At 44.5% G+C, this 25,249-nt stretch overlaps 1 protein-coding gene across 2 annotated transcripts; it reads left to right on the top strand.

Annotated features, from left to right (window-relative positions):
• The first annotated feature begins 13,730 nt into the window (after positions 1-13,730).
• LOC311147114 (serine/threonine-protein kinase tousled-like 1-B) lies at positions 13,731-24,934 on the top strand. Of its 2 annotated transcripts, XM_084183743.1 has the most exons (22): positions 13,734-14,139; positions 15,185-15,306; positions 15,460-15,528; positions 15,861-15,899; positions 16,021-16,096; positions 17,323-17,366; positions 17,592-17,693; positions 17,787-17,873; positions 17,974-18,066; positions 18,164-18,274; positions 18,360-18,496; positions 20,959-21,150; positions 21,255-21,321; positions 21,415-21,512; positions 21,757-21,838; positions 21,939-22,030; positions 22,157-22,246; positions 22,405-22,574; positions 22,671-22,806; positions 22,894-23,005; positions 23,133-23,240; positions 23,457-24,934. In XM_084183743.1, exons 1-22 carry the CDS (start codon positions 14,013-14,015, stop codon positions 23,604-23,606), a joined length of 2,304 nt encoding a protein of 767 aa, XP_084039869.1. In that variant the 5' UTR covers positions 13,734-14,012; the 3' UTR covers positions 23,607-24,934. The 2 variants fall into 2 exon arrangements, with proteins under 2 accessions (XP_084039870.1, XP_084039869.1); XM_084183744.1 differs by lacking the exon at positions 15,861-15,899 and having other exon boundaries at positions 13,731-14,139.
• Positions 24,935-25,249: the final 315 nt, after the last annotated feature.

The following is a 25,249-nucleotide window of genomic DNA, read 5'->3' as shown; positions in this document are numbered from 1 at the left end:
ATCTCACTCTTCAGGCCGTTCACAGTGAGCGTCAGCTGTTCCACAGCATGAAGGAGCTTCTCATCTGTGTAATTAGAATGAACCATAGCAACCTGGTCTGGGGTCTGTGCCACTGGCAGGTACGCAGCATGTAGTTGGAGAACTGCACATGCCCTTTCACAGCGACATCCATTTCCATGAATCTTTGTCGGCAAGGCATCGGCCAATCCAGCCGCAAAGCGGCGAAACTTCTCACCTTCCTGTGCTTTGTGGTCCTAGTCTGGGAAGGCCTTCAGAACCAGACGAGTGATGTCAGCACTGTACACATCCAAGCTCTCATCAGGCTTCCAAGGGCGAGCATTCACGTGTCTGAAAGAATGGAAGAGTGCCTGGGGCCAAAGACTTCCTTCAGTTTGGTCTTGACAACGGAGTAGGTCTTCTGAACAATTGGCAAAAGGCTGTCCCAGTAGAGGAATGCTGCATCAGCTAAGCGTGTGGGTAATACTGATGCTAGCAAAGGGTCCAACTCCACATCTGGCAGATTGTACATAGCCACTGTACACAGCCACTTCAAGGCAACGAGACCAGCTAGCAAAAGACTCCGTGCCATCTCCCTGAAAAGCTGGTGGTAGATCAATTTTCAGGTGCCCTGAGAAGTGTTGTGGAGCTACAGAGTCATTAGCATTGGCCCTGAGATTCAGGGTCATTGTTAGCATTGTTCAAAAATTCAGATTTGAGAATCAGACATGTTGTTCCAAGAAAGCAAAAAGCTGCAAAAAGGCTTTATACATTTGGCAAAAGTGACACTCTCAGAGAAAGAAAGTAGCTAGCCCTTACCAGCTGTTCAGATGAGTCCTTTATCTTTGTACTAGCTGGTGAAGCTATCACAATGTACATGGAAAGATAACCAGCAAAAACACAAAGGAAATAGCACTACCGCTGTCACCAATATAGTTTGAGGGTTCTTTCAATGGTAGATGGATGACTCTCTACGTGAACATAAACTGGATAGAGACTGATTACTATTTTGTAGATTGAATCATCAACTGCACACAGATACAGCCATGCATGAACTCAGCTACTTCCTGTTCTCTCCTTTTCAATTAACTCACATTCCACAAATCACAAAACAGCAAGGTGGTTGCTAGGTAAATACTCAACTATTACCATTCCAAACAATTTATTGGACACTCTCTTTTTAACTAACCAACAGTGAAACAGAAAAGATCAACTCTCATAATCCTACAACTCAAACGGTTTCAAATCAGTGCAAGTCTCATTTCCAGGGTTAATACATTTGCATTCATCTAGATCAGACACATCACACAGGTGTGAACTAAAATATATATATCCCAGTCAACATTGAAGAATGGGTCAAATAGACAAAGTGAATATAAGTCTGTGCTTTCGCACGTAGTACTTCTTATATGAATTTGAGACGTTACATACAATATATGTTGGTTGGCTGGTTGTGTGTGTGTTGCTGTGTTCCCAGGTAAGGCCCTTGCTTACAGTAGCACTGAAGGCTCCAGTATTCAGTCAGGCAGCTTGAAGATGTGTCACCATCCAGGCCCATGTCACAGCATTGGGTGTCTTGATAAGGAGATGTCAAATGCATTATGTACCTTTCATCACCAAAGCCTTGTTAGCATTTACTGCGCATATTGCTGAACAATTCAACCTATTTCTTAGTGTCATTGATATATGGAAATGTACTTATATTCAGTTCATAAGCATTGAATGTAATACCTCTAGGATCCTGTGGTGAAACGACTGATGTGCAAGGTATTGGGCAACAGCTTTATTCCAGGGCCCGTATTCACAAAGCGTCTTCAGAGTAGGAATAGTGATCTAGGACCAGCTCCCCCTAGTCAATGTAATCAAATTCATTGTGATCTAAAAGGCAAAACTGATCCTAAATCAGTACTGCTAATCTGAGATGCTTTGTGAATACGGGACTTGGTCTGTCAGCAGCATGTTTCTTTCTGTGATCCAACTCCCTATCCACCTGAAATGCAACAATAACATGAATAAAAATGTATCTAGTTAGTCAGTAATTTAGCTAACGAATGAAACACTCAGGTAAATGTGCACAAGCCTAATCAGTCAAATTATATCAAAACAGCTTTAGCCTATTTGCAGTAAAATCAGGAGGGGCACTTAGCTATATTGTCAACTTGTTCAGTCTCCAATGCATCCATAAACAGGCAGGGGAACAAAGTAGTTTGACAAAGTGTTCAATAGTCAGTAACTAGTCTTTAAAATATAGATAGCAATTACACTGCTCAAAAAAATAAAGGGAACACTAAAATAACACATCCTATATCTGAATGAATGAAATAATCTTATTAAATACTTTTGTCTTTACATAGTTGAATGTGCTGACAACAAAATCACACAAAAATTATCAATGGAAATCAAATGTATCAACCCATGGAGGTCTGGATTTAGAGTCACCCTCAAAATTAAAGTGGAAAACCACACTACAGGCTGATCCAACTTTGATGTAATCAAAATGAGGCTCAGTAGTGTGTGTGGCCTCCACGTGCCTGTATGACCTCCCTACAACGCCTGGGCATGCTCCTGATGAGGTGGCGGATGGTCTCCTGAGGGATCTCCTCCCAGACCTGGACTAAAGCATCCGCCAACTCCTGGACAGTCTGTGGTGCAACGTGGCGTTGGTGGATGGAGCGAGACATGATGTCCCAGATGTGCTCAATTGGATTCAGGTCTGGGGAACGGGCGGGCCAGTCCATAGCATCAATGCCTTCCTCTTGCAGGAACTGCTGACACACTCCAGCAACATGAGGTCTAGCATTGTCTTGCATTAGGAGGAACCCAGGGCCAACCGCACCAGCATATGGTCTCACAAGGGGTCTGAGGATCTCATCTCGGTACCTAATGGCAGTCAGGCTACCTCTGGCGAGCACATGGAGGGCTGTGAAATGCCACCCCACACCATGACTGACCCACCGCCAAACCGGTCATGCTGGAGGATGTTGCAGGCAGCAGAACGTACTCCACGGCGTCTCCAGACTCTGTCACGTCTGTCACATGTGCTCAGTGTGAACCTGCTTTCATCTGTGAAGAGCACAGGTCGCCAGTGGCGAATTTGCCAATCTTGGTGTTCTCTGGCAAATGCCAAACGTCCTGCACGGTGTTGGGCTGTACGCACAACCCCCACCTGTGGACGTCGGGCCCTCATACCACCCTCATGGAGTCTGTTTCTGACCGTTTGAGCAGACACATGCACATTTGTAGCCTGCTGGAGGTCATTTTGCAGGGCTCTGCAGTGCTCCTCCTGCTCCTCCTTGCACAAAGGCGGAGGTAGCAGTCCTGCTGCTGGGTTGTTGCCCTCCTACGGCCTCCTCCATGTCTCCTGATGTACTGGCCTGTCTCCTGGTAGCGCCTCCATGCTCTGGACACTACGCTGACAGACACAGCAAACCTCTTGCCACAGTTCGCATTGATGTGCCATCCCGGATGAGCTGCACTACCTGAGCCACTTGTGTGGGTTGTAGACTCCGTCTCATGCTACCACTAGAGTGAAAGCACCGCCAGCATTCAAAAGTGACCAAAACATCAGCCAGGAAGCATAGGAACTGAGAAGTGGTCTGTGGACAGTGGCGGTTTTACACGGAGGCCGGGGGAGGCCCGTGCCTCCCTGGAAATGTCCCTGGCCACCCCTGTGGCCCCCCCGTGCTGACCAAATAAAAAATTATGAATTTATAACTATTTTACACGCGAGCGCCAAAAGCGGAACTAATGCAACGCTCTACACGGCAACGTTCTACACGGGTAAATTAGAGTGGCGCACCCAAAAACTGTATCCTGCCATCTGCCTGCCTGCCACGTGTGGTGCTGCTTCGGTGAATGAGAGCTCAGCAACTACTATTTGCGAGAGGAGCTACGATTTGCAGGAGTCGAAGGTAAGCAAAACGATTTAATATCATAAGTGACTTGTTGTTCTTGCACATAGCCTACATGTTCCTTTTGTTCCTCACACATAAATCAAATCAAGTTTTTAAATGTCTGGTCTCGATTTGTTTAGAAATGTAATCATATCTAAGCAAACTCATCGAAGCAGAAGCAAATATCCAAATGTTAGTAGGCTATCCTTGCTAGGTCTACACAATGTTGTGATGTTAACCACGTAACTTCATCCGTCTTGGCTGTTGCATCGCGATAACAAATACATTTTTAGTAAAGTAATCAACAGGTTATCTGCCAGTGTTAAGTAGGGAGGGATGGTTAGGTAACAAAATGTAATGCATGCCCCTACGTTTTTTCTTCTTCTAATAGTTATCATGAAACGAGGAAGGGACATAAAGTCATTTTTTGCCCCAGCAAACAAAAAAGTGAGAGAAACAAATCGAGGTTTTGAGAAAGTTGAGGAAGAGGGAGAGCCAGCATGTGATGAAAGTGAGGGGTCTGACAAAGAGAGGGAAATTCCAGAGGGTGAGGAGGATGAAGAAGAGGGTGAGGAGGATGAAGAAGAGGGTGAGGAGGATGAAGAAGAGGGTGAGGAGAATGAAGAAGAGGGCGAGGAGAATGAAGAAGAGGGTGAGAAGCATGAAGAAGAAAGCATACAGGGACAGAGAGATGAACAGCCAGAGGGACAGCAAGTGGATCCATGTGGATCAAGTACTGCACCATCAGGTTTGTGATGAGGAAGGTTCTTACTATTTGCAAAGCAATGCAATTACAATGTAATGGTAGGCCTGCTGGGTGTCCTTAAAATGCTGCTTTCTGCTGTTAATTCTTTTTTGTGTCAATATGGCTCTGTTTTTTTTTTTTAAGTAAATACTTTGCCTACATTTTGAAATACATGCAGATATACAGTAAATAAATGTTGTAGTTGTGCCCTATGTTTACTGTCCATCTTCTTCAGATATCAGCAAGTCTAAGTATGACGTACCAGTACAGCCGAACTTGAAGATATTCCCAACCACACTGATGGGGGACAGAAGACGAAGCTTCAGACCAAACTGGTACACTACTCATCCATGGCTTGAGTATTCTGTAATGACGGACTCTACATGTTGCTATGCATGTAGACATTTTAGCACACCAAATGCCCCAGACACCGTTTTTGTTTCAACACCTGGTTTTACAAACTGGAAAAAGGCAACTAAAATGCAGGGTTTTCACTACATGCAAAGTCTGAACGACACAAGTGTGCAATGATCGCATGGAGGGATTATCAAAGAGCTGTTAAAACTGACGCAACACTAACAGATCTCCTTGACAAAGAACACACTAAACAAGTACAAGAAAATCAGGCAATCAGGGGCTTCCATAAATAGGAAATGGCACATTGTTGTACCCTTTGTTGTATCCTGGAGTTTTGTTCACATTGAATATGAACCCTGTATTTGTACCCTGTACTTTTTAATTTTTATTTATTTATTTATTTTTTCATTTTTATGGCACTATCTCTCTTGCATCTGCACTCTTGTACAAAATACGTGTTATAATAAATGTCATATGATTTTAAAGTAAAATAAAGTTTATAATCTTTGAATATCATGTGTTGCCAGTTTTTTTATGTGTGCCCCCCTGATTAAACACTGGCCCCTCCTTGGCCCCCCTAGTAAAATGTGTCTAGAACCGCCACTGTCTGTGGACACCACCTGCAAAACCAGTCCTTTATTGGGGGTGTCTTGCTAATTGCCTATAATTTCCACCTGTTGTCTATTCCATTTGCACAACAGCATGTGAAATGTATTGTCAATCAGTGTTGCTTCCTAAGTGGACAGTTTGATTTCACAGAAGTGTGATTGACTTGGAGTTACATTGTGTTGTTTAAGTGTTCCCTTTATTTTTTTGAGCAGTGTATATACAGTGTCCTCCGTAATTATTGGGAGAGTGAATAATGTTTTCGTCTTTTGGCTCTGTACTCCATTGTTTGTTGAAATCAAACAATGACTATGATGTTAAAGTGCAGACTGTCAGCTTGCATTTGAGGGTATTTTCATCCATATCAGGTGAACCGTTTTAGAAATTACAGTACTTTTTGTATTTAGTCCCCCCATTTTTAGGGGACCCAAAGTATTGGGACAAATTCACTTTATATGTGTATTAAAATAGTGAAAAGTTAAATATTTGGTCTGATATTCATAGCACGCAATGACTACATCAAGCTCGTGACTCTACACATTTGTTGGATGCATTTGCTGTTTGTTTTGGTTGTGTTTCAGATTATTTTGTGCCAAATAGATATGAATGGTAAATAATGTATTGTGTCATTTTGGAGTCACTTTTATTGTAAATAAAAATAGAATATGTTTCTAAACACTCCTACAATAATGTGGATACTACCATGATTAGGGATAATCCTGAATTAATCGTGAATAATGAGTAAGAAAGTTACAGATGCACAAATATCATACCCCCAAGACATGCTAACCTCCTGCCATTACAATACCCGGGGAGGTTAGCAGTGGAGGCTGCTGAATGGAGGACGGTACAGCAGCGTCCGGTAAGATCCGTGGGGGTGGGGTGTGTATCTTTGTCAACAAAGACTGGTGCGCAATCTGTAATATTAAGGAAGTCTCAAGGTTCTGCTCACCTGAGTTAGAATACCTCATGATAAGCTGTAGAACGTACTATTTACCAAGAGAGTTTATCTATATTTTTCGTAGCTGTCTATTTACCACCACAAACCGGGTGGTACTAAGACCGCACTCAACAAGCTGTATAGGGCCTTGACCACATCAGTCACCGGCTTCATTAATAAGTGCCTTGACGATGTCATCCCCACAGTGACAGTACGTACATATCCCAACCAGAATCCATGGATTACAGGCAACATCCGCACTGAGCTAAGGGCTAGAGCTGCTGCTTTCAAGGAGTGGGACACTAATCCGGACGCTTATAAGAAATCCCGCTACGCCCTCCAACAAACCATCAAACAGGCAAAGCGTCAATACAGGACTAAAATCGAATCCTAACTACACTGGCTCTGACGTTCGTCGGATGTGGCAGGGCTTGATACTATCACGGATTACAATGGGAAACCCAGCCGAGAGCTTTCCAGTGAAGAGAGCCTACCAGACGAGCTAAATGCCTTCTATACTAGCTTTGAGGCAAGCAACACTGAATTGTGCGTGAGAGCACCAGCTGTTCCGGACGACTGTGTGAACATGCACTCCGTAGCCGATGTGGGTAAGACCTTTAAACAGGTTAACATATACAAGGCCGAAGGGCCAGATGGATTACCGCTGACCAGCTGGCAAGTGTCTTCACTGACATTTTCAACCTCTCCCTGACCCAGTCTGTTATACCTACATGTTTCAAGCAGACCACTGTTGTCCCTGTGCCCAAGAACGCCAAGGTAACCTATATAAATGACTACCGCCCTGTAGCACTCACATTTGTAGCCATGAAATGCTTTGAAAGGCTGGTCATGGCTTGCATCAACACCATCATCCCAGAAACCCTGGACCCACTCCAATTCGCATACCTCCCAAACAGATCCACAGATGATGCAATCTCTATTGCACTCCACACTGCCCTTTCCCACCTGGACAAAAGGAACACCTACGTGAGAATGCTGTTCATAGTCTACAGCTCAGCGTTCAACACCATATTGCCCTCCAAGCTCATCACCAAGCTAAGGTCCCTGTGACTGAACACCTCTCTCTGCAACTGGACCCTGGACTTCGTGATGGGCTGCCCCCAGGTGGTGAGGGTAGGCAACAACACATCTGCACGCTGACCCTCAACACAGGGGCCCCTCAGGGGTCTGTGCTTAGTCCCCTCATGTACTCCCTGTTCACCCATGACTGTGTGGCCGCGCCCGACCCCAACACCATCATCAAGTTTGCCCATGACACGACAGTGGTGGGACTGATCACCGACGACGATGAGACAGCCTATAGAGAGGAGGTCAGAGACCTGGCAGTGTGGTGCCAGGACAACAACCTCTTTCTCAACGTGGGGCAAGACAAGGGAGCTTATCGTGGACTACAGGAAATGGAGGGCAAAACACGTCCCCATTCACATCGACAGGGCTGTAGTGGGGCGGGTCTAGAGCTTCCACATCAATAAGGACCTATCATGGTCCAAACACACCAACACAGTCGTGAAGAGGGCACAACGCCTCTTCCCCATTGAGAGCATATTGACTGGCTGCATCACTGCTTGGTATGGCAACTGCTCGGCATCCAGTACATCACTGGGGCCAAGCTCCCTACCATCAAGGACCTCTATACCAGGCGGTGTCAGAGGCCTTAAAAATGGTCAAGGGCTCAAGCCACCCAAGTCATAGACTTTTCTCTCTGCTACCGCATGGCAAGCGGTACCGGAGCGCTAAGTCTGGGACCAAAAGGCTCCTGAACAGCTTCAACCCCAAGCCATAAGACTTCTAAATAGTTAACCAAATAGTTACCCGGACTATATGCATTGACCCTTTTTGCACCAACTGCTTTTGACTCTATGCACACACACTGGACTCTACCCACTTACTTACACATATTTACACTGACACTGACACTCCAACTCATACACATAACACATACACACTTAGACACTTTCACACTCATCACATACACTGCTGCTACTGTCTATTATCTATCCTGTTTCCTAGTCACTTTTTTATGTACATACAGAGTCTACCTCAATTTTCTCGTACCCCTGCACATCAACTCGGTACTGGTACCCCATGTATATAACTAAGCTATCATTGTTCATTGTGTATTCATTCCTCGTGTTACAATTTTTTAAATATTATTATTTGTGATTTTTTTATTGTATTCTGCATTGTTGGGAAGGGCCCGTAAGAAGGAGTTTCACTGTTAGTCTACACCTGTTGTTTACGAAGAATGTGACAATTAAAATTTGATTTGATTACAGAAAAAAGTTTGGAATTTTGGCTCAGGATTTTGGGTTTCAGTGGAATTGGGACGATAAGAAAATAGCCTAGGCTCTATATAAGGCTAATACGTGAGTCAATAGATAAATAATAGGCCTACACTTGATTTAGGATACATTATTGCATGCTAAATGTTTCTGATCAGTGATAGATGGGTCAACTAATAAATGAGCTACCACTTCCACTTGTCCAGCCAGAGATCAATTAACCAAATATACAGACAGAGATTCAGTGAAACAAAATCACATTGATTGATTATCAGACAAGTCACAGGCTTTTGGTCGGGAGAAGGACAGGCTACTATGCGAGTGAAGAGCAAAATCAACTTGTATAACATGCTAGGAAAATGTTCTGAACAGCTAATATATGAGCAAACTAGAATAAAGATGATCATTAGCACTCACTTAACTTAGCTAACATTTCCCCAGCCTAATTTTTAACAAATATCCAAATGGAGATTCAGTGAAAAAAAATCTGACAGAGATTGATTTATCAAGAAGAGTCCTACACGCAGTGCGATGGCGCTGTACCAATCAAAACTGAAATGATATAATCTAGGTGACCACACAAGACTATTGCTTTAAATTAGTATAACGGTTAGATATGACTTTGGGAGTTTCAATATAAGCAAGAATTTGATACATTCCTTCTATTGCATTTGCGTACTTTGTTCAAATATTTTCTTCATTCAGTCGATCATCATTCCTCATCTCCTCACTCCGCTGCCGCCTGCCTCCACTGCATTGTTCTCAACACCAGTTGAAATCAATTTAGCCTACTGTTTTCTAGAAATCTGGCTTTTTGGGGGGTTCAGGCTCATTTCTGTGATGTCGGACCAGGCCTGGGCTTCAGCTCACCGGGCTTGGGTTGGACCGGGATCGAATTCTAGTTCTGATGAGAACTTTAAACTGCATTCGGGTCTCGTGTGCAGTCCGGCGTATGCTTTGAATTCATGGCGACTTTGTGTGATGTAAATACACTAGGCTAAAGGTGAAGAGTGTCCCGGGATCCCGATTAAGGGTGTTAATCCGGAGTGGGAATTACTCAGTAGGGTCTCTACTAACCAAATATGGTAGTTTTGGAGGGGGACTGTGTCCTACATAACCAGCAGTACTTCATTCTCCTCCCCCTCCATAGCCCGCAATGCAATACACTGTAGCATCCTCCGAGTGGCGCAGTGGTCTAAGGCACTGCATCGCAGTGCTAGCTGTGCCACTAGAGAGCCTGGTTCGAATCCAGGCTCTGTCGTAGCCGGCCGCGACTGGGAGACCCATGGGGCGGCGCGCAATTGGCCCAGGGTAGGGGAGGGAATGGCCGGCAGGGATGTAGCTCAGTTGATAGAGCGTGGCGTTTGCAACGCCAGGGTTGTGGGTTTGATTCCCACAGGGGTATGAAAAGAAATTATGTATGCACTAACTGTAAGTTGCTCTGGATAAGAGCGTCTGCTAAATGACTAAAATGTAAATGTAGACTGTACATGGGTTATTTACACTGAGTGTAAAAAAAACAGTAAGAACACCTTCATAATATTGAGTTGCACCCCCTTTTGCCCTCAGAACAGCCTAAATTCGCCGGTGCATGGACTCTACAAGGTGTCGAAAGCGTTCCACAGGGATGCTGGCCAATGTTGACTCCAATGCTTTCCACAGTTGTCTCAAGTTGGCTGGTAGGGGATCTCTACTCTGAATAGCTAGTTCCAGCTCACGCCACAGATGCTCAATTGGATTGAGATCTGGTGACTGGGCAGGCCACTGCAGTAAACTGAATTCACTGTCATGTTCGAGGAACCATTCCTGGACAATCCTAGCCCTGTGGCATGGGGCATTTCCTGCTGAAAAAATACATTCACAGATGGATACACTGCTGCCATAAAGGGATGCACCTGATTGGCAATGATGTTCAAATATACTGTGTCATTCAAACGTTGCTCCACTTTTATCAAGGGGCCCGACGTGTGCCATGAAAACACACCCCACACCATCTTACCACCACCACCACCAGCCTGCAATGTTGATGGATGCATGTCCTCAGTGTAAAACAGCAGGAACCGGGATTCATCAGACCAGGCAATGTTTTTCCAATTCAAAGCAGATGTTTTCTTCAGAAATGTCAAAACAGGAAAAGGCTTTACCCTCCAGATGATAGGGGAAATTGTTAGATGTTGGAATAACATCAATATCTACATCTGACTCCCAGGACTGTACTTGCTCACTGATATCAGAGATTCTGTGAAGGGCCTCTACATTATTCATAAAAATATATAACTCCTGCTATGTCCTCAATGTTTTTAGATTCTATAGAGATCTCTATAGAGATTATCTTAATCTTAAGAGAGTCAAATATAAACTGTGCCCAGTATCGTCCTTTTTTGGCATTTATCCCAGAATGGCAGATTACTGAACTCAATCTGTAGGTCAACCTCTCATTGCCAACTGCTGGAAGATCAATAAAGCTAGATGGGGATACAGGGTTTCGCATTACAGTGGTGACTTTTGACCTTACACAAGAAACATAAAGTACAAGGATGGAGTGCTGGTCCAAATCTTTTGTCTACTGGGTCCTACTGCACATTTACTGCATGTGCGTGGTGCTTCTCCCTTTGTAATAATTTTCTTGAAAATAATGTCAAGCGTGCCTTTTATGTTTGGAAGTAGAATGCTAAACATTGAAGCTTCTAATAAGGCAAAGGAATAATCGCTTGTATTTTCTCACAAATTACAATTTGGAGAGATGGGCTATGATCCATTAATCAGTCCAAAACCCAAGTCCAAGAGGTGAAACTTTGGATTGATTGTGACCAAGGTAGGTTTAAGAAAACCGTTGGAAGGCTATGCATTGTTGAGGTGATATAAAAATAAAATAAAATTGTATTTGTCACATACACTTGTTTAGCAGATGTTATTGCGGGTGTAGCGAAATGCTTGTGCTTCTAGCTCCGACAGTGCAGTAATATCTAACAAGTAATATCTAACAATTTCACAACATATACCCAATACACACAAATCTAAGTAAGGAATGGAATTAAGAATATATACATATATGCACAAGCAATGACAGAGCGACATGGACTAAGATACAGTAGAATATTATAGAATACAGGGCGGGTAGTTTGCCCCCGGTAATGTGTTGGGCAGTCCGCACCACCCTCTGGAGAGCCCTGCGGTTGCGGGAGGTGCAGTTGCCGTACCAGGCGGTGATACAGCCCGACAGGACGCTCTCAATTGTGAATCTGTAAAAGTTTGTTAGGGTTTTAGGTGCCAAGCCAAATTTCTTCAGCCTCGTGAGGTTGAAGAGGCTCTGTTGTGCCTTCTTCAACACACTGTCTGTGTGGGTGGACCATTTCAGTTTACATTTTAGTCATTTAGCAGACGCTCTTATCCATACATTTTCATACTGGCCCCCCGTGGGAAACGAACCCACAACCCTGCCGTTGCAAGCGCCATGCTCTACCAACTGAGCTACAGGGGACTAGTTTGTCAGTGATGTGTACGCCAAGGAACTTGAAGCTTTTCATCTTCTCCACTGTGGTCCCGTCGATGTGGATAGGGGGGTGCACCCTCTGCTGTTTCCTGAAGTCCATGATCATCCTCTTTGTTTTGTTGATGTTGAGTGAGAGGTTATTTTCCTGGCACCACACTCCAAGAGCCCTCCCCTCCTCTCTGTAGGCTGTCTCGTCATTGCTGGTAATCAAGCCTACTACTGTTGTGTCGTCTGCAAACTTGATGATTGAGTTGGAGGCGTGCTTGGCCACGCAGTCATGGGTGAACAGGGAGTACAGGAGTGGGCCCAGCATGCACCCTTGTGGGCCCCAGTGTTGAGGATCAGCGAATTGGAGGTGTTGTTTCCTACCTTCACCACCTAGGGGCGGCCCGTCAGGAAGTCCAGGACCCAGTTGCACAGGGCGGGGTTCAGACCCAGGGCCTCGAGCTTAATGATGAGCTTGGAGGGTACTATGGTGTTGAATGCTGAGCTATAGTCAATGAACAGCATTCGTACATAGGTATTCCTCTTGTCCAGATAGGATAGGGCAGTGTGATGGCGATTGCATCGTCTGTGGATCTATTGGGGCGGTAAGCAAATTGAAGTGGGTCTAGGGTGACAGGTAAGGTAGAGGTGATATGATCCTTGACTAGTCTCTCAAAGCACTTCATGATGACAGAGGTGAGTGCTACGGGGCAATAGTCATTTAGTTCAGTTACCTTTGCTTTCTTGGGTACAGGAACAATGGTGGCCATCTTGAAGCATGTGGGGACAGCAGACTGGGATTGGGAGAGATTGAATCTATCTGTAAAAACACCAGCCAGCAGGTTTGCGCATGCTCTGAGGACGCGGCTAGGGATTCCGTCTGTGCCGGCAGCCTTGCGAGGGTTAACTTGCCTAAACTTCTTACTCACGTCGGCCACGGAGAAGGAGAGTCCACAGTCCTTGGCAGTAGGCCGAGTCGGTGGCACTGTGTTATCCTCCAAGTGGGCGAAGAAGGTGTTTAGCTTGTCCAGAAGCAAGGCGTCGGTCTCGGTGACGTGGCTGGTTTTCATTTTGTAGGTCGTGATTGTCTGTAGACCCTGCCACATACATCTCGTGTCTGGGCCGTTGAATTGCGACTCAACATTGTCTCTGTACCAGGTGGAAAAGTTATCTCTACAGCACAAAATTCTCAACATACCAGTGTCAACATTGTATCTTTTCATTATTGGTATAAACACATTTTTAAACCATATTTTTTATTTTGTTGATGTCACAATAGAAATGGACATTGATTAAAATTATATCTATTTTGAATGAGTTATCCACATTACAATGTTGTGAAATGCGGGCTTTTATTTTGAAGGTTTCAGCATTACCATGCGAACGTGACGTCATCGTTTGTGCCGCTGGCAGAATATTAGTGGGCACTAGTGACTGTGAAGCCCTGTTCGCGAACTGATGCTGTCAGCCGCGCGATCGATGCAAAGGTTACATTTTATCCTAGCATGTTACTTCAAGACGAAGACGCACTGCAGAGTTAGCTTGCTGAAAAATATCTGTTTACAAAATGTGCAAAATTAGATTGACTGCCGTGGCTGTGTAGCAGGTGGCTGTTGGTGGATGCAAGTTTGGGTTTTTGGATTTGCACGGATGCCCGTGTGTCTGTTTGCGCTCTCGCTAGTAAAGTGGCTTCATGAGTGTCCAAAGTAACAGTGGAAGTGGTGGTGGAAGTTTGGAGGCGACGCCATCTTGGTCGCAGCTATCCTCGTCCCCAACGATTAATCAACAGCACATAACGGCGAACGCCAAGACCAAGGAAGGTAATTCAGCAACAATGGCATGCGTCGAAGTCAGTTCGATGGGAAATGCGGACTGTGTCCAGTTATATAGCCCCAATTCGACGGATTTATGGATGTCAATGGATGCTGCGAATTGATGGCTGAACCTTGCCAGCTACAGTCAGTACAGTAGCAAGCCAGCGTTAGCTACTAGCTAGCTTCGATAGGTGTCAGCATTCAACTACAGTAGAGCAATGGAGAGCATTAGCAATGGAATATTCAGACAGGAGCAGACAGGTTGAGTGGAAAACAAGTAGAAACAGGCTAGACCACTAGACCGACAGACACAGATGACCAAGGCGTTGTCATTGTTTATGTAACTACCTAGCTAGGTTAGCTGTGTTGCAGAGACTAGCCATCACTAAACAGCTGTGGGTGGTTGAATGCCTTTCTTTGGCCTTATGTCAAACAGCAGGGCTACTGCAAGTCAATGCGAATCCATTGAGTTATGATGCATTCAAATGACTAATAATCAACAAGGAACAACACTTTCCTTTGTCAAAGTTTATATTCTGATCACTTCAACATCTGAACAATGTGGTATTGCTGTGGACATATTTACAGTGTTTGTCAGTGTTGTATTACTTCCGTCTGGTTTCTCTTTACTTGAACCTCATAAGGCTGGGGTTGTGTGTCAGACATTTCATGTTTTGTTGATTGATGGGGACAAAGTTCACACTGGGCTGAACTTCACAGCTCAGCTGTAGAGACAGAGGCTCTGCTTGTCCAGTAGTGGTCTTACAGTCTAACATACCGTTTTGACACCTGATACATAAATGCAATAGCTTGGCGCTGTCCAGAAGGTGTTCACTAAATACATATTATACAGCACGTATATAGATACCAGATAGACACAGACTAAATAACTGAGTTGATGTTGTGGGAGTGGTGAAATGCACTGCACTCAAACAGTATGCACTTATCCAATGTGCACTTATCAGAAGTGGGCAGTAGTGTGATATAGTCTGATGCAGTTTGCTGTATCCTTACATAGCCATATATAGCTTCATCTTATGTTGTTGTGTAGGCCCCATGGAGGAGCTGCACAGCCTGGACCCTCGCAGGCAGGAGCTTCTGGAGGCCAGGTTCATGGGCGCGGTCAGCGGCAATACCGTAGGAAGCACCGGCAGCGCCAGTGGGGGGGCCAAGGTGAGACGCGTTATAATGCAATACTATCTCAATCATAAATACTATAATACACACATGCATGGTTTTACTCACACCGGACACACCCAAAAACTTTTTGAAAGGCGCACACATAAAACACTGTAACAACTGTGCCTGATTTCTCTGTATATCCAGGGTCTGGCCAACGAGTGCTCCAACAACAGCTATGGCAGTTTGGGCTCCTCCAGTGACAAGGAGTCAGAGGTGAGACGCACTGCAGAGGCGCTGTCAGTGAGGGAGGCCGCTGTCCTCGTTTCAGTGATTAGATATCACAGACACATAGGTGGCTAACTCTCTGGTTTAAGAAAATACACCATTTTGTTTGTGTGGAGACAAACAGGGCAGGCATTTTATCTATGTATCCATTTTAATTTCTGGAACAATGGACCGTTAATAAGGACAATTATATCTTATTTTGTACTTGCATGACCCACCTCAATCTTTTCTTTCCTCCCTTTCTCACTCCCTCCTCGCTCTCGTTCCTCCCTCGCTCACCCTCTCCTGACTCTCTTTCTATGGTATCTTTCTCTCCCTAGAACTCCGATATGAAGAGAGGGAGTTCTCCTGCATACTCTGTACGTACTCTTCCTTCCTACTGTTCTGTCCCTCCCCCCTCACACACCCACATAAACACACTCTCATCCTAAGTGGACATGCAAGTGTCAGAAAAGTGATTTAGTATTTGTTTATTCTCAGACCCCTGAGAAGAAGCACTCTGAATTGTCCAGAGGAAGGAAGAGGAAAGCTGACACCCAATCTGAGAGCAGCCAAGGTATGATGCATACCCAACACAACACTCATGAACAGGAGTTGTTTTTCTGCTAAGGGGACAGGACAACTTCACCGCATCAAAGGGACGATGGACGGGGCCATGTACCGTCAAATCTTGGGCATTGGGCATTGAAAATGGGTCGTGGATGGGTATTCCAGCATGACAATGACCCAAAACACACGGCCAAGGCAACAAAGGAGTGGCTCAAGAAGAAGCACATTAAGGTCCTGGAGTGGCCTAGCCAGTCTCCAGACCTTAATCCCATAGAAAATCTGTGGAGGGAGCTGAAGGTTCGAGTTGCCAAACGTCAGCCTCGAAACCTTAATGACTTGGAGAAGATCTGCAAAGAGGAGTGGGACAAAATCCCTCCTGAGATGTGTGCAAACCTGGTGGCCAACTACAAGAAACGTCTGACCTCTGTGATTGCCAACAAGGGTTTTGCCACCAAGTACTAAGTCATGTTTTGCAGAGGGGTCAAATACTTATTTCCCTAATTTAAAATGCAAATCAATTTATAACATTTTTTACATGCATTTTTCTGGATTTTTTTTGTTGTTATTCTGTCTCTCACTGTTCAAATAAACCTACCATTTAAAATTATAGACTGATCATGTCTTTGTCAGTGGGCAAACGTACAAAATCAACAGGGGATGAAATACTTTTTTCCCTCAATGTATCTCGCAATTTTTTCGCCTTGCAATGTCGCGCAACTTCAGTAAAGCAGGGCCTATCATCAATGAATAGGCTAGGATATTGAGTGAGATGCAACACTTCGCTCTCAAACAGTCACACACAGTATCTGCGCATGTGCACGGGTTCGCTTCACACTTCACAGCGTGGTAGCCAGGGCACCAAACAAAACAGCGGAGAAGTTGAGCCTCGCGCTTCTACGCTCTTAGTTGTGGAAATTGACCCTCTATGTTGTTTACTTTCTGCATCTACTTCATATCGCTGAATGAGTCTACCTTTAAATCACACAACTTTCTCCAGGCTTTTATAGCCTATAGTCTAGTTTTAAAAAAATAACATGTTGTGATAACTGCACTGTGATGTTAATTTTGTGGCGGGGAAAAACATGGTTTTCGGTTAAATATATTTTTTGAAACGTTAAGGATCCCAACTTCGTTTAAATGTTCACATCCCTAGTCCCTGAGTTGTGCTATGCTGTGTATGTTATACTGTGTTATGCATTGCTAACCCACGGTATCGGCTCTCCTCTCCTACAGGGAAGAATTCCATAAGGGGGCCCAAGATCAGTGACTACTTTGATGTGAGTGTTGTATTATGTAGTTGTTTCAGCCTCCTTGTTTATATGTACCTCTTTTGAGTTCTCCATGGTGACGATAATCTGATTGGGTCGGGGTTTAATGATTGATTAAGCAGATTGTGATTGACTGACAGTCTGAATTTCCCATCTTGAGTCACTCTGCTATTGCTGGGCTATATGTATATGATGTCACTTCCTGTTCCTCACCCTGCTGTTTCCTGTGTGTAGTTCCACGGGGGGAATGGCTCCAGTCCAGTGAGGGCTCTACCACAGGTCCTCCGCTCACCGCAGAACTCACACCACGGAGCTCACTCTGCACCAGGCTCCATCGTACGTATACACACAAGCAGTAGGAGATTTTTAGGTTTTGGTGTTTTATCACATTGTTTATTACAATGTTGTATGTGTGTGTTGTCTCTATAGATCCGACAGAACAGTTCCTCTCCCACCAGTCTGTGTTTCAGCGATCACCTGATGAACTACAAAGCCTCCGCCAGCAAGTGTGTGCAGGTAAGACTCGCACGCTCTTTCTTTCCTCATACTCTTCTCACATCTACTTCTCTCTCGCTCCTCACATGTCAAACACCTTCCCCTTTCTTTCTCTCCCCAGACAGAGTTGACAGGTCTGAAGCTTGCTGCTCTGGAGAGCAACAAGAGTCTGGACCTGGAGAAGAAAGAGGGACGCATTGATGACCTGCTCAGGGTGAGTTTACGTGCTAGTTACGGTGCTACAGGTGATACTTATAGGTTGTGTATTGATTGTATTGATTAGCTATTGATATTTACTGGTTTTCTTGTAGGCTAACTGTGACCTGAGGCGCCAGGTAGATGAACAGCAGAAACTACTGGAGAAATACAAGGAGAGACTGAACAAATGCATCACCATGAGCAAGAAACTACTCATTGAGAAGGTACCAAGTTAGTTTGTGTTTGCGCGTGTTACTGACGTGTCCGTATGAACTTGCATGTGTAACCCGTGTGTGTATGTTTTTGTAGAGCACCCAGGAGAAACAGTCGTGCAGAGAGAAGAGCATGCAGGACCGTCTGAGACTGGGTCACTTCACCACCGTAAGACATGGAGCCTCCTACACTGAACAGTGGACCGACGGATACGCGTTTCAGAACCTTGTCAAGTGAGAACACACACACTGCACCAAACAACATATATTTACATTAGGGACGCAACTTTAGGTCAATTTTGCTGCTGTCTAACCAACCCTCATTAACCGGTTAACAAACGGTTAAATTTGTTCCAAATAGTATAATGAGGTGACCAACAGAAAATCCTTTCCATACGGAATGGAAAATGTTCATTAAAAGCTTAATTGAAACGTGCAACAGTAGCAAGCCAATCCTCTCACATTCAAATGGCTGTGTTATTGAACATACAACTACTGAAATGAAGCAGCCAATGTAAAACATCATTTCAGACATTTGCCAAAATGCAATTCACGGGAAAACACTGTTTTAAATAGCGTACCTTATGCGAGCGGTTCCATATGACAGAGATAAAAATCAATTATTGGTTCGATACTGTGACCAAAACAATCGCATTTGAGACCGTTTGACTTGGCAGTGCGACACAAACGTTTTATTGGTCGTAAGGGTGCCAGTGATATAATTTTTTACCTGGTCACATTACTTTTTGGTTTTGTGTAAATGTTCTCTCCGCCAATAAGAGGGGTGTGAACAGTTTGGGGTCGCATGTGTTGCGAGGTGGGGGTTTGTTACTACGCCGATAAAAGACTATATCCATCCGGACCTTTGCCACCTAAGAAATGTGTGACTGGACCTTGACAAATAGTACTTGAGTACCTCTGGTGTAGTAGAATTGTATGAAATGTGTTTATAAAAGGCCAAGAAACGTATCTGATATAGCCTAGGCTTATTCTACACCACGCACGCTCAGCCATGCATTGAACGGTATTTTTTGCTAACAGTCATTGAGTTATATTATTTGCCTAAATTATGACTATCCAATCTACTCATCACATTAGGAATAGAATAGTAGGCTATCTTACATAAGTCTACAAATGCGATGATGCATGGAATGCTTAAAAATATATGTACAGTACCAGTCAAAAGTTTGGACACCTACTCATTCCAGGGTTTTTCTTTATTTTTACTATTTTCTACATTGTAGAATAATAGTGAAGACATCAAAACTATGAAATAACACATATGGAATCATGTAGTGACCAAAAATGTGATAAACCAATCAAAATATATTTTATATTTGAGATTCTTCAAATAGCCACCCTTTGCCTTGACGACAGCTTTGCACACTCTTGGCATTCTCTCAACCAGCTTCACCTGGAATGCTTTTTCAACAGTCTTGAAGGAGTTCCCACATATGCTGAGCACTTGTTGGCTGCTTTTCCTTCACTCTGCCGTCCGACTCATCCCAAACCATCTCAAATGGGTTGAGGTCGGGGGATTGTGGAGGCCAGGTCATCTGATGCAGCTCTCCAGCACTCTCCTTCTTGGTAAAATAGCCCTTACACAGCCTGGAGTTGTGTTGGGTCATTGTCCTGTTGAAAAACAAATGAGATTCCCACTAAGCCCAAACCAGATGGGATGGCATATCGCTGCAGAATGCTGTGGTAGCCATGCTGGTTAAGTGTGCCTTGAATTCTAAATAAATCACAGACAGTGTCACCAGCAAAGCACCCCCACACCATCACACCTCCTCCATGCTTTACAGTGGGAAATACACATGTGGAGATCATCCGTTCACCCACACCGCGTCTCACAAAGCCACGGCGGTTGGAACCAAAAATCTAAAATTTGGACCAAAAGACACATTTCCACCGGTTTAATGTCCATTGCTCGTGTTTCTTGGCCCATGCAGGTCTCTTCTTATTGGTGTCCTTTAGTAGTGGTTTCTTTGCAGCAATTTGACCATGAAGGCCTGATTCACACAGTCCCCTCTGAACAGTTGATGTTGAGATGTGTCTGTTACTTGAGCTCTGTGAAGCATGTATTTGGGCTGCAATCTGAGGTGCAGTTAACTCTAATGAACTTATCCTCTGCAGCAGAGGTAACTCTGGGTCTTCCATTCCTGTGGCAGTCCTCATGAGAGCCAGTTTCATCATAGCGCTTGATGGTTTTTGCGACTGCACTTGAAGAAACTTTCAAAGTTCTTGAAATGTTCCGTATTGACTGACCTTCATGTCTTAAAGTAATGATGGACTGTCGTTTCTCTTTGCTTATTTGAGCTGTTCTTGCCATAATATGGACTTTGTCTTTTACCAAATAGGGCTATCTTCTGTATACCCCCCCTACCTTGTCACAACACAACTGACTGGCTCAAACGCATTAAGAAGGAAAGAAATTCCACAAATTAACTTTTAAGAAGGCACACCTGTTAATTGAAATGCATTCCAGGTGACCTCATGAAGCTGGTTGAGAGAATGCCAAGAGTGTGCAAAGCTGTCATCAAGGCAAAGGGTGGCTATTTGAAAAATCTCAAATATATTTAACACTTTTTTTTGGGGTTACTACATGATTCCAGAGCATAATGAAACTAACACTTTTATACGTGCTATGACCTTATTACCTGCTAAAATACTTAATGACCCTCTTCTCTGTGTAGGCAGCAGGAGGGTATCAACCAGCAGAGAGAGGAGATAGAGCGTCAGAGGAAGCTGCTGGCCAAGAGGAAGCCCCCCAACCCCTCCTCCCCCTCCCTCTCCCTAGCAACCACCTCTGAACCCAAACAACGCAAGACCAAGGTCGTCAACGGCAACGACCCCGACCCGTTCCTCAAACCCTCCCTGCCCCAGATGTGAGTGTACACACACACACAGGCATGCAAGTGTATGGACAGATGCATACACACTCACACTGTTGCGATGTTGGTGCAGTGACATTAAATCAACCATTTGTTAGGTTGACTCTGGCTGAGTATCACGAGCAGGAGGAGATCTTCAAGCTTCGCCTGGGACACCTGAAGAAGGTCAGAGTCAATATGAACACAAACACGTTTGTAAAAAAACACTATAGTCCGAATCCCAAAATGAATACGATTGACTGAGTGACTGTCTCTCAGGAGGAGGCAGAGATCCAGGCAGAGCTGGAGCGGTTAGAGAGGGTGAGGAACCTCCACATCAGAGAGCTGAAGAGGATCAACAACGAGGACAGCTCATCGTAAGTACAGGACAGGAAGACGCAATCATATAGGAACTCCTAACACCTCCATTGTGCCCCGGTGCAAAACCCATCCCTGGGACCTACCTACCCGTAGGCCAGTAGCTATAGTGTCGCTGACTGGCCAGTTCATAGTCTACTTTCTAGGTATTTGTAAGAGAAAGTTCTTGTAGATGTAATTTGGTAAATAAACCCTATATGTTGTATGAAGAAAATTGTTCAGCTTGTGCTGTATGTCTGTCAGGTTTAAAGACCACCCAACTCTGAACGAGAGGTACCTGCTACTGCATCTGCTGGGCAGAGGAGGCTTCAGTGAGGTCTATAAGGTACGGATTGACTACTAGTATGTGCTTGTGAATGATTATTAATAGATTCTAGATCCATACTGTACTTGTGTTTTCTGATGTGTGTGTTCTGTGTCTTCAGGCCTTTGACCTGTTTGAGCAGCGCTATGCAGCTGTTAAAATCCACCAGCTCAACAAGAACTGGAGAGAGGAGAAGAAGGAGAACTATCACAAGTATGTCCCGTCTGCTCTGACCAGGCAATGTTATTAGACGCAGAATTTACAACTCACATTATACCATTCGTAAACATTCTTTGACCAGACTTACATACATACACACAATATTGTTTCCTGTCCCAGACATGCCTGTAGAGAGTATCGGATACACAAACAGCTGGACCATCCCAGAATAGTCAAACTGTACGACTACTTCTCCCTGGATACAGACACGTAAGTGACTTTTTACCCCAAACCTAAATGAGTTCAGGTCTTTCACATCAGTGCAGATAAAGGAGAGGAGACGTGGAGAGGAAGGAATTGTAGACCGTTGAGATGCCTTTTAGTTTATAGTTAATGGAGTCCATTGTCATCTCTCTGTCCCACTCTAGGTTCTGTACGGTTCTAGAGTTCTGTGAGGGGAACGACTTGGACTTCTATCTGAAACAGAACAAGCTGATGTCCGAGAAGGAGGCGCGGTCTATCGTCATGCAGATAGTCAACGCCCTGCGATACCTCAACGAGATCAAACCCCCCATCATACACTATGACCTCAAACCAGGTACACACACACACTCGTTCACACACTCACTCATGTTTGTATAGGAAACATAGACATACACACACACACTCAACTTACACACTGCCGTTTGTGTAGGTAACATCTTGCTGGTGGATGGGACTGCGTGTGGCGAGATAAAGATCACAGACTTTGGGCTGTCTAAGATCATGGACGATGACAACTATGGAGTGGACGGCATGGACCTTACCTCACAGGGAGCTGGCACATACTGGTGACAAACACACATCACACACAAACAGTTATATTAGGTGTTTTCTTGGGTATATTGCCTTCATGTTATTCCAATCCTCTTGTCTAGGTACCTTCCCCCAGAGTGTTTTGTGGTGGGCAAGGAGCCTCCTAAGATCTCTAACAAGGTGGACGTCTGGTCGGTAGGGGTAATCTTCTTCCAGTGCCTCTATGGACGGAAGGTAAGCCCACTTATTATGGCCCCTTTTGAAGTAGCACTCTTCTGAAGGTGCAAACACCTGACCCTATTAGACTATGTTATGCTTTTTTGTCTAACATTGATTTGTGTGTGTGTGTGTGTTCCTGCAGCCGTTTGGCCACAACCAGTCTCAGCAGGACATTCTTCAGGAGAACACCATCCTCAAAGCCACTGAGGTTCAGTTCCCTGCCAAGCCCCAGGCCAGCACAGAGGCTAAGGTGAGACGCACACACATACACACACACACACACAGGCTAGCAAGCCAAGGTGAATAATACTCACTAGTGTTCCTCTGAATTGTACACGCATCAGTTGACTTTGAAATGTACATTTGTCAGGACATGTCTGAATGTGACTAGTACAGACAAACAGACAAAGCTTGATAAGCTGATCCTTATTCCATATATAAACTAACATCCCTCTCTGTGTATCAGGCATTTATCCGGCGCTGTCTGGCCTACCGTAAGGAGGATCGATTCGACGTTCACCAGCTGGGCACTGACACGTACCTTCTCCCTCACATGAGACGCTCCAACTCCTCTGGCTCTCTTCAGCCCGCCTCCTCCTCAATCTCCTCCTACTGACGGGCTGATGAACATGACTGACAGGCCCACTGGCCAATCCTGGAGCAGAATTGATCCTAATATGGGAAATGGCATGGCGTTGGGTTTTCAAAATCCCCCGGACGCTGTGAAAGGATCAGGAATGTGAATTTGTTTGGCTGAATAGAATGAAATGGATGACAGGTTGTGAGACGGGGAAAGATGGAAAGAGAGAGGGGGAGGGGAGGGGGGGCAGAAGTGGAGACACTTTCAATGTTGCCAAGAAGCTTTGCAGAAACGTTACACTGTTGTGATCTTGAACGTGAACCTGGTTTTGAGAGAGAGAGAGATGGGGAGAGAGATGAGGAAGAGGAAGCTCTACCCATTTTGTATGCCATTGGACAGGCTGTGCCTGTTGCCATGAGGACTTAATAGTGGGGCTAGGCCACACCCCTTGCTTGTGCTGGACTGGGCTCTTATTGGTGGAGAGGGAAACAAAACAAAAACAAAAAAGCAACAGATGTTGTTTAGTTGCTGTTAATTGGAATCCCCTCGAGCAACATTTAAACAGCCTCTCTACAAGGGACAGAATCCCATTCCCAAATAGACCCCTAGCCTCTACTATAGAAGGTACTTCATGTACTTCATGTATCTAAAGGGATTAGATAGGTATTACCAACTATCTCCACCTTGCCCTCTGATAGGCTAGGTGGAATGTTCTCTGTATTGCTTACACCTCTGCAGTCCATTCAGAATTACACAAGTGCGTTTGTGCTAGAGGTCAATTTGGGATGGGGCTTGAGTCTACAAAGCAGAGCAGTAGATCAGCTGGTTTCACTGACCCACATTAAACCTACTATTGGACTAAATTGCACTCAAGATGATTTGGTTTCATGGACATAGCTTCTTGAAATAGTCCTGGACTAACTAAGCTTCAGTCTCAGACTGTTGGCCAGAAGTATGACATCTATGTTCATGAAGTCACATTTTTAGATCTTGTATCAATAATGAAACCTACTCCTGGATGAATATAATCTGGCTGTGTGAAAGAGGTTGGTTTTGGCCTGTTCCGATCCATCCCTCAACAAGGTGCTGAGTGCCAGACTTGTTCAGGCTTTGAAGTCATGTTTGTCCGAACACAATGTACCCATATGAGGATCAACTGTATCGTAAAGATTAAGGTTTCCATACAGGAATCCATCTGAGGAAATTAAATGTACATTTAATGTGTATATGTGACATATCTGCAATCTGTCTGTACAGAGGGTCAACACACTCAGGATTTACTGAACACTCACCAGTGCCCGTTTGCACCTGTTTTCTCAAAGAAATAAAAGACAGAAAATGCCTAGAAACATGAAATTATCTTACCACGTTGCTTTGTAATTTTATCGTTCTCTTATTCTTTGTTTTACCTTCTGTTCACCCTTAATGTTTTCTATTATCTGTGGGAAATAACAGGTGCAAACTTTGAGCACATGCAATGGTCTAGTAAGTCCGACCCTTGGTTTCTCATGTCTCCTTGTTTATTTGTGCTCTGAAAGGTATTTTTTGCTGCTATATAGATGTCGCTTGTAGTTAGTTTAAAATCTGTATGATCTGCCTCAGGTACAGATAGTGCAGACCTGTGCGAAGCGGAACACTCTAGGGTCCAGAAGTGTATAGCCTACTCTTCAGGGGCCCTA

The sequence above is a fragment of the Coregonus lavaretus genome (assembly GCF_964263955.1).
Source record: "Coregonus lavaretus genome assembly, chromosome: 19".
Taxonomy (NCBI): domain Eukaryota; kingdom Metazoa; phylum Chordata; class Actinopteri; order Salmoniformes; family Salmonidae; genus Coregonus; species Coregonus lavaretus.
This window is presented reverse-complemented; position numbering and strand designations above follow the sequence as displayed.

Coding starts and splice junctions, on each gene's coding strand:
- LOC311147114 (XM_084183743.1), top strand. CDS start 14,013: ATGAGTGTCCAAAGTAACAGTGGAAGTGGTGGTGGAAGTTTGGAGGCG. Junction 17,367..17,591: donor AGATCAGTGACTACTTTGAT/GTGAGTGTTGTA, acceptor TCCTGTGTGTAG/TTCCACGGGGGGAATGGCTC. Junction 23,006..23,132: donor AGTGCCTCTATGGACGGAAG/GTAAGCCCACTT, acceptor GTGTTCCTGCAG/CCGTTTGGCCACAACCAGTC.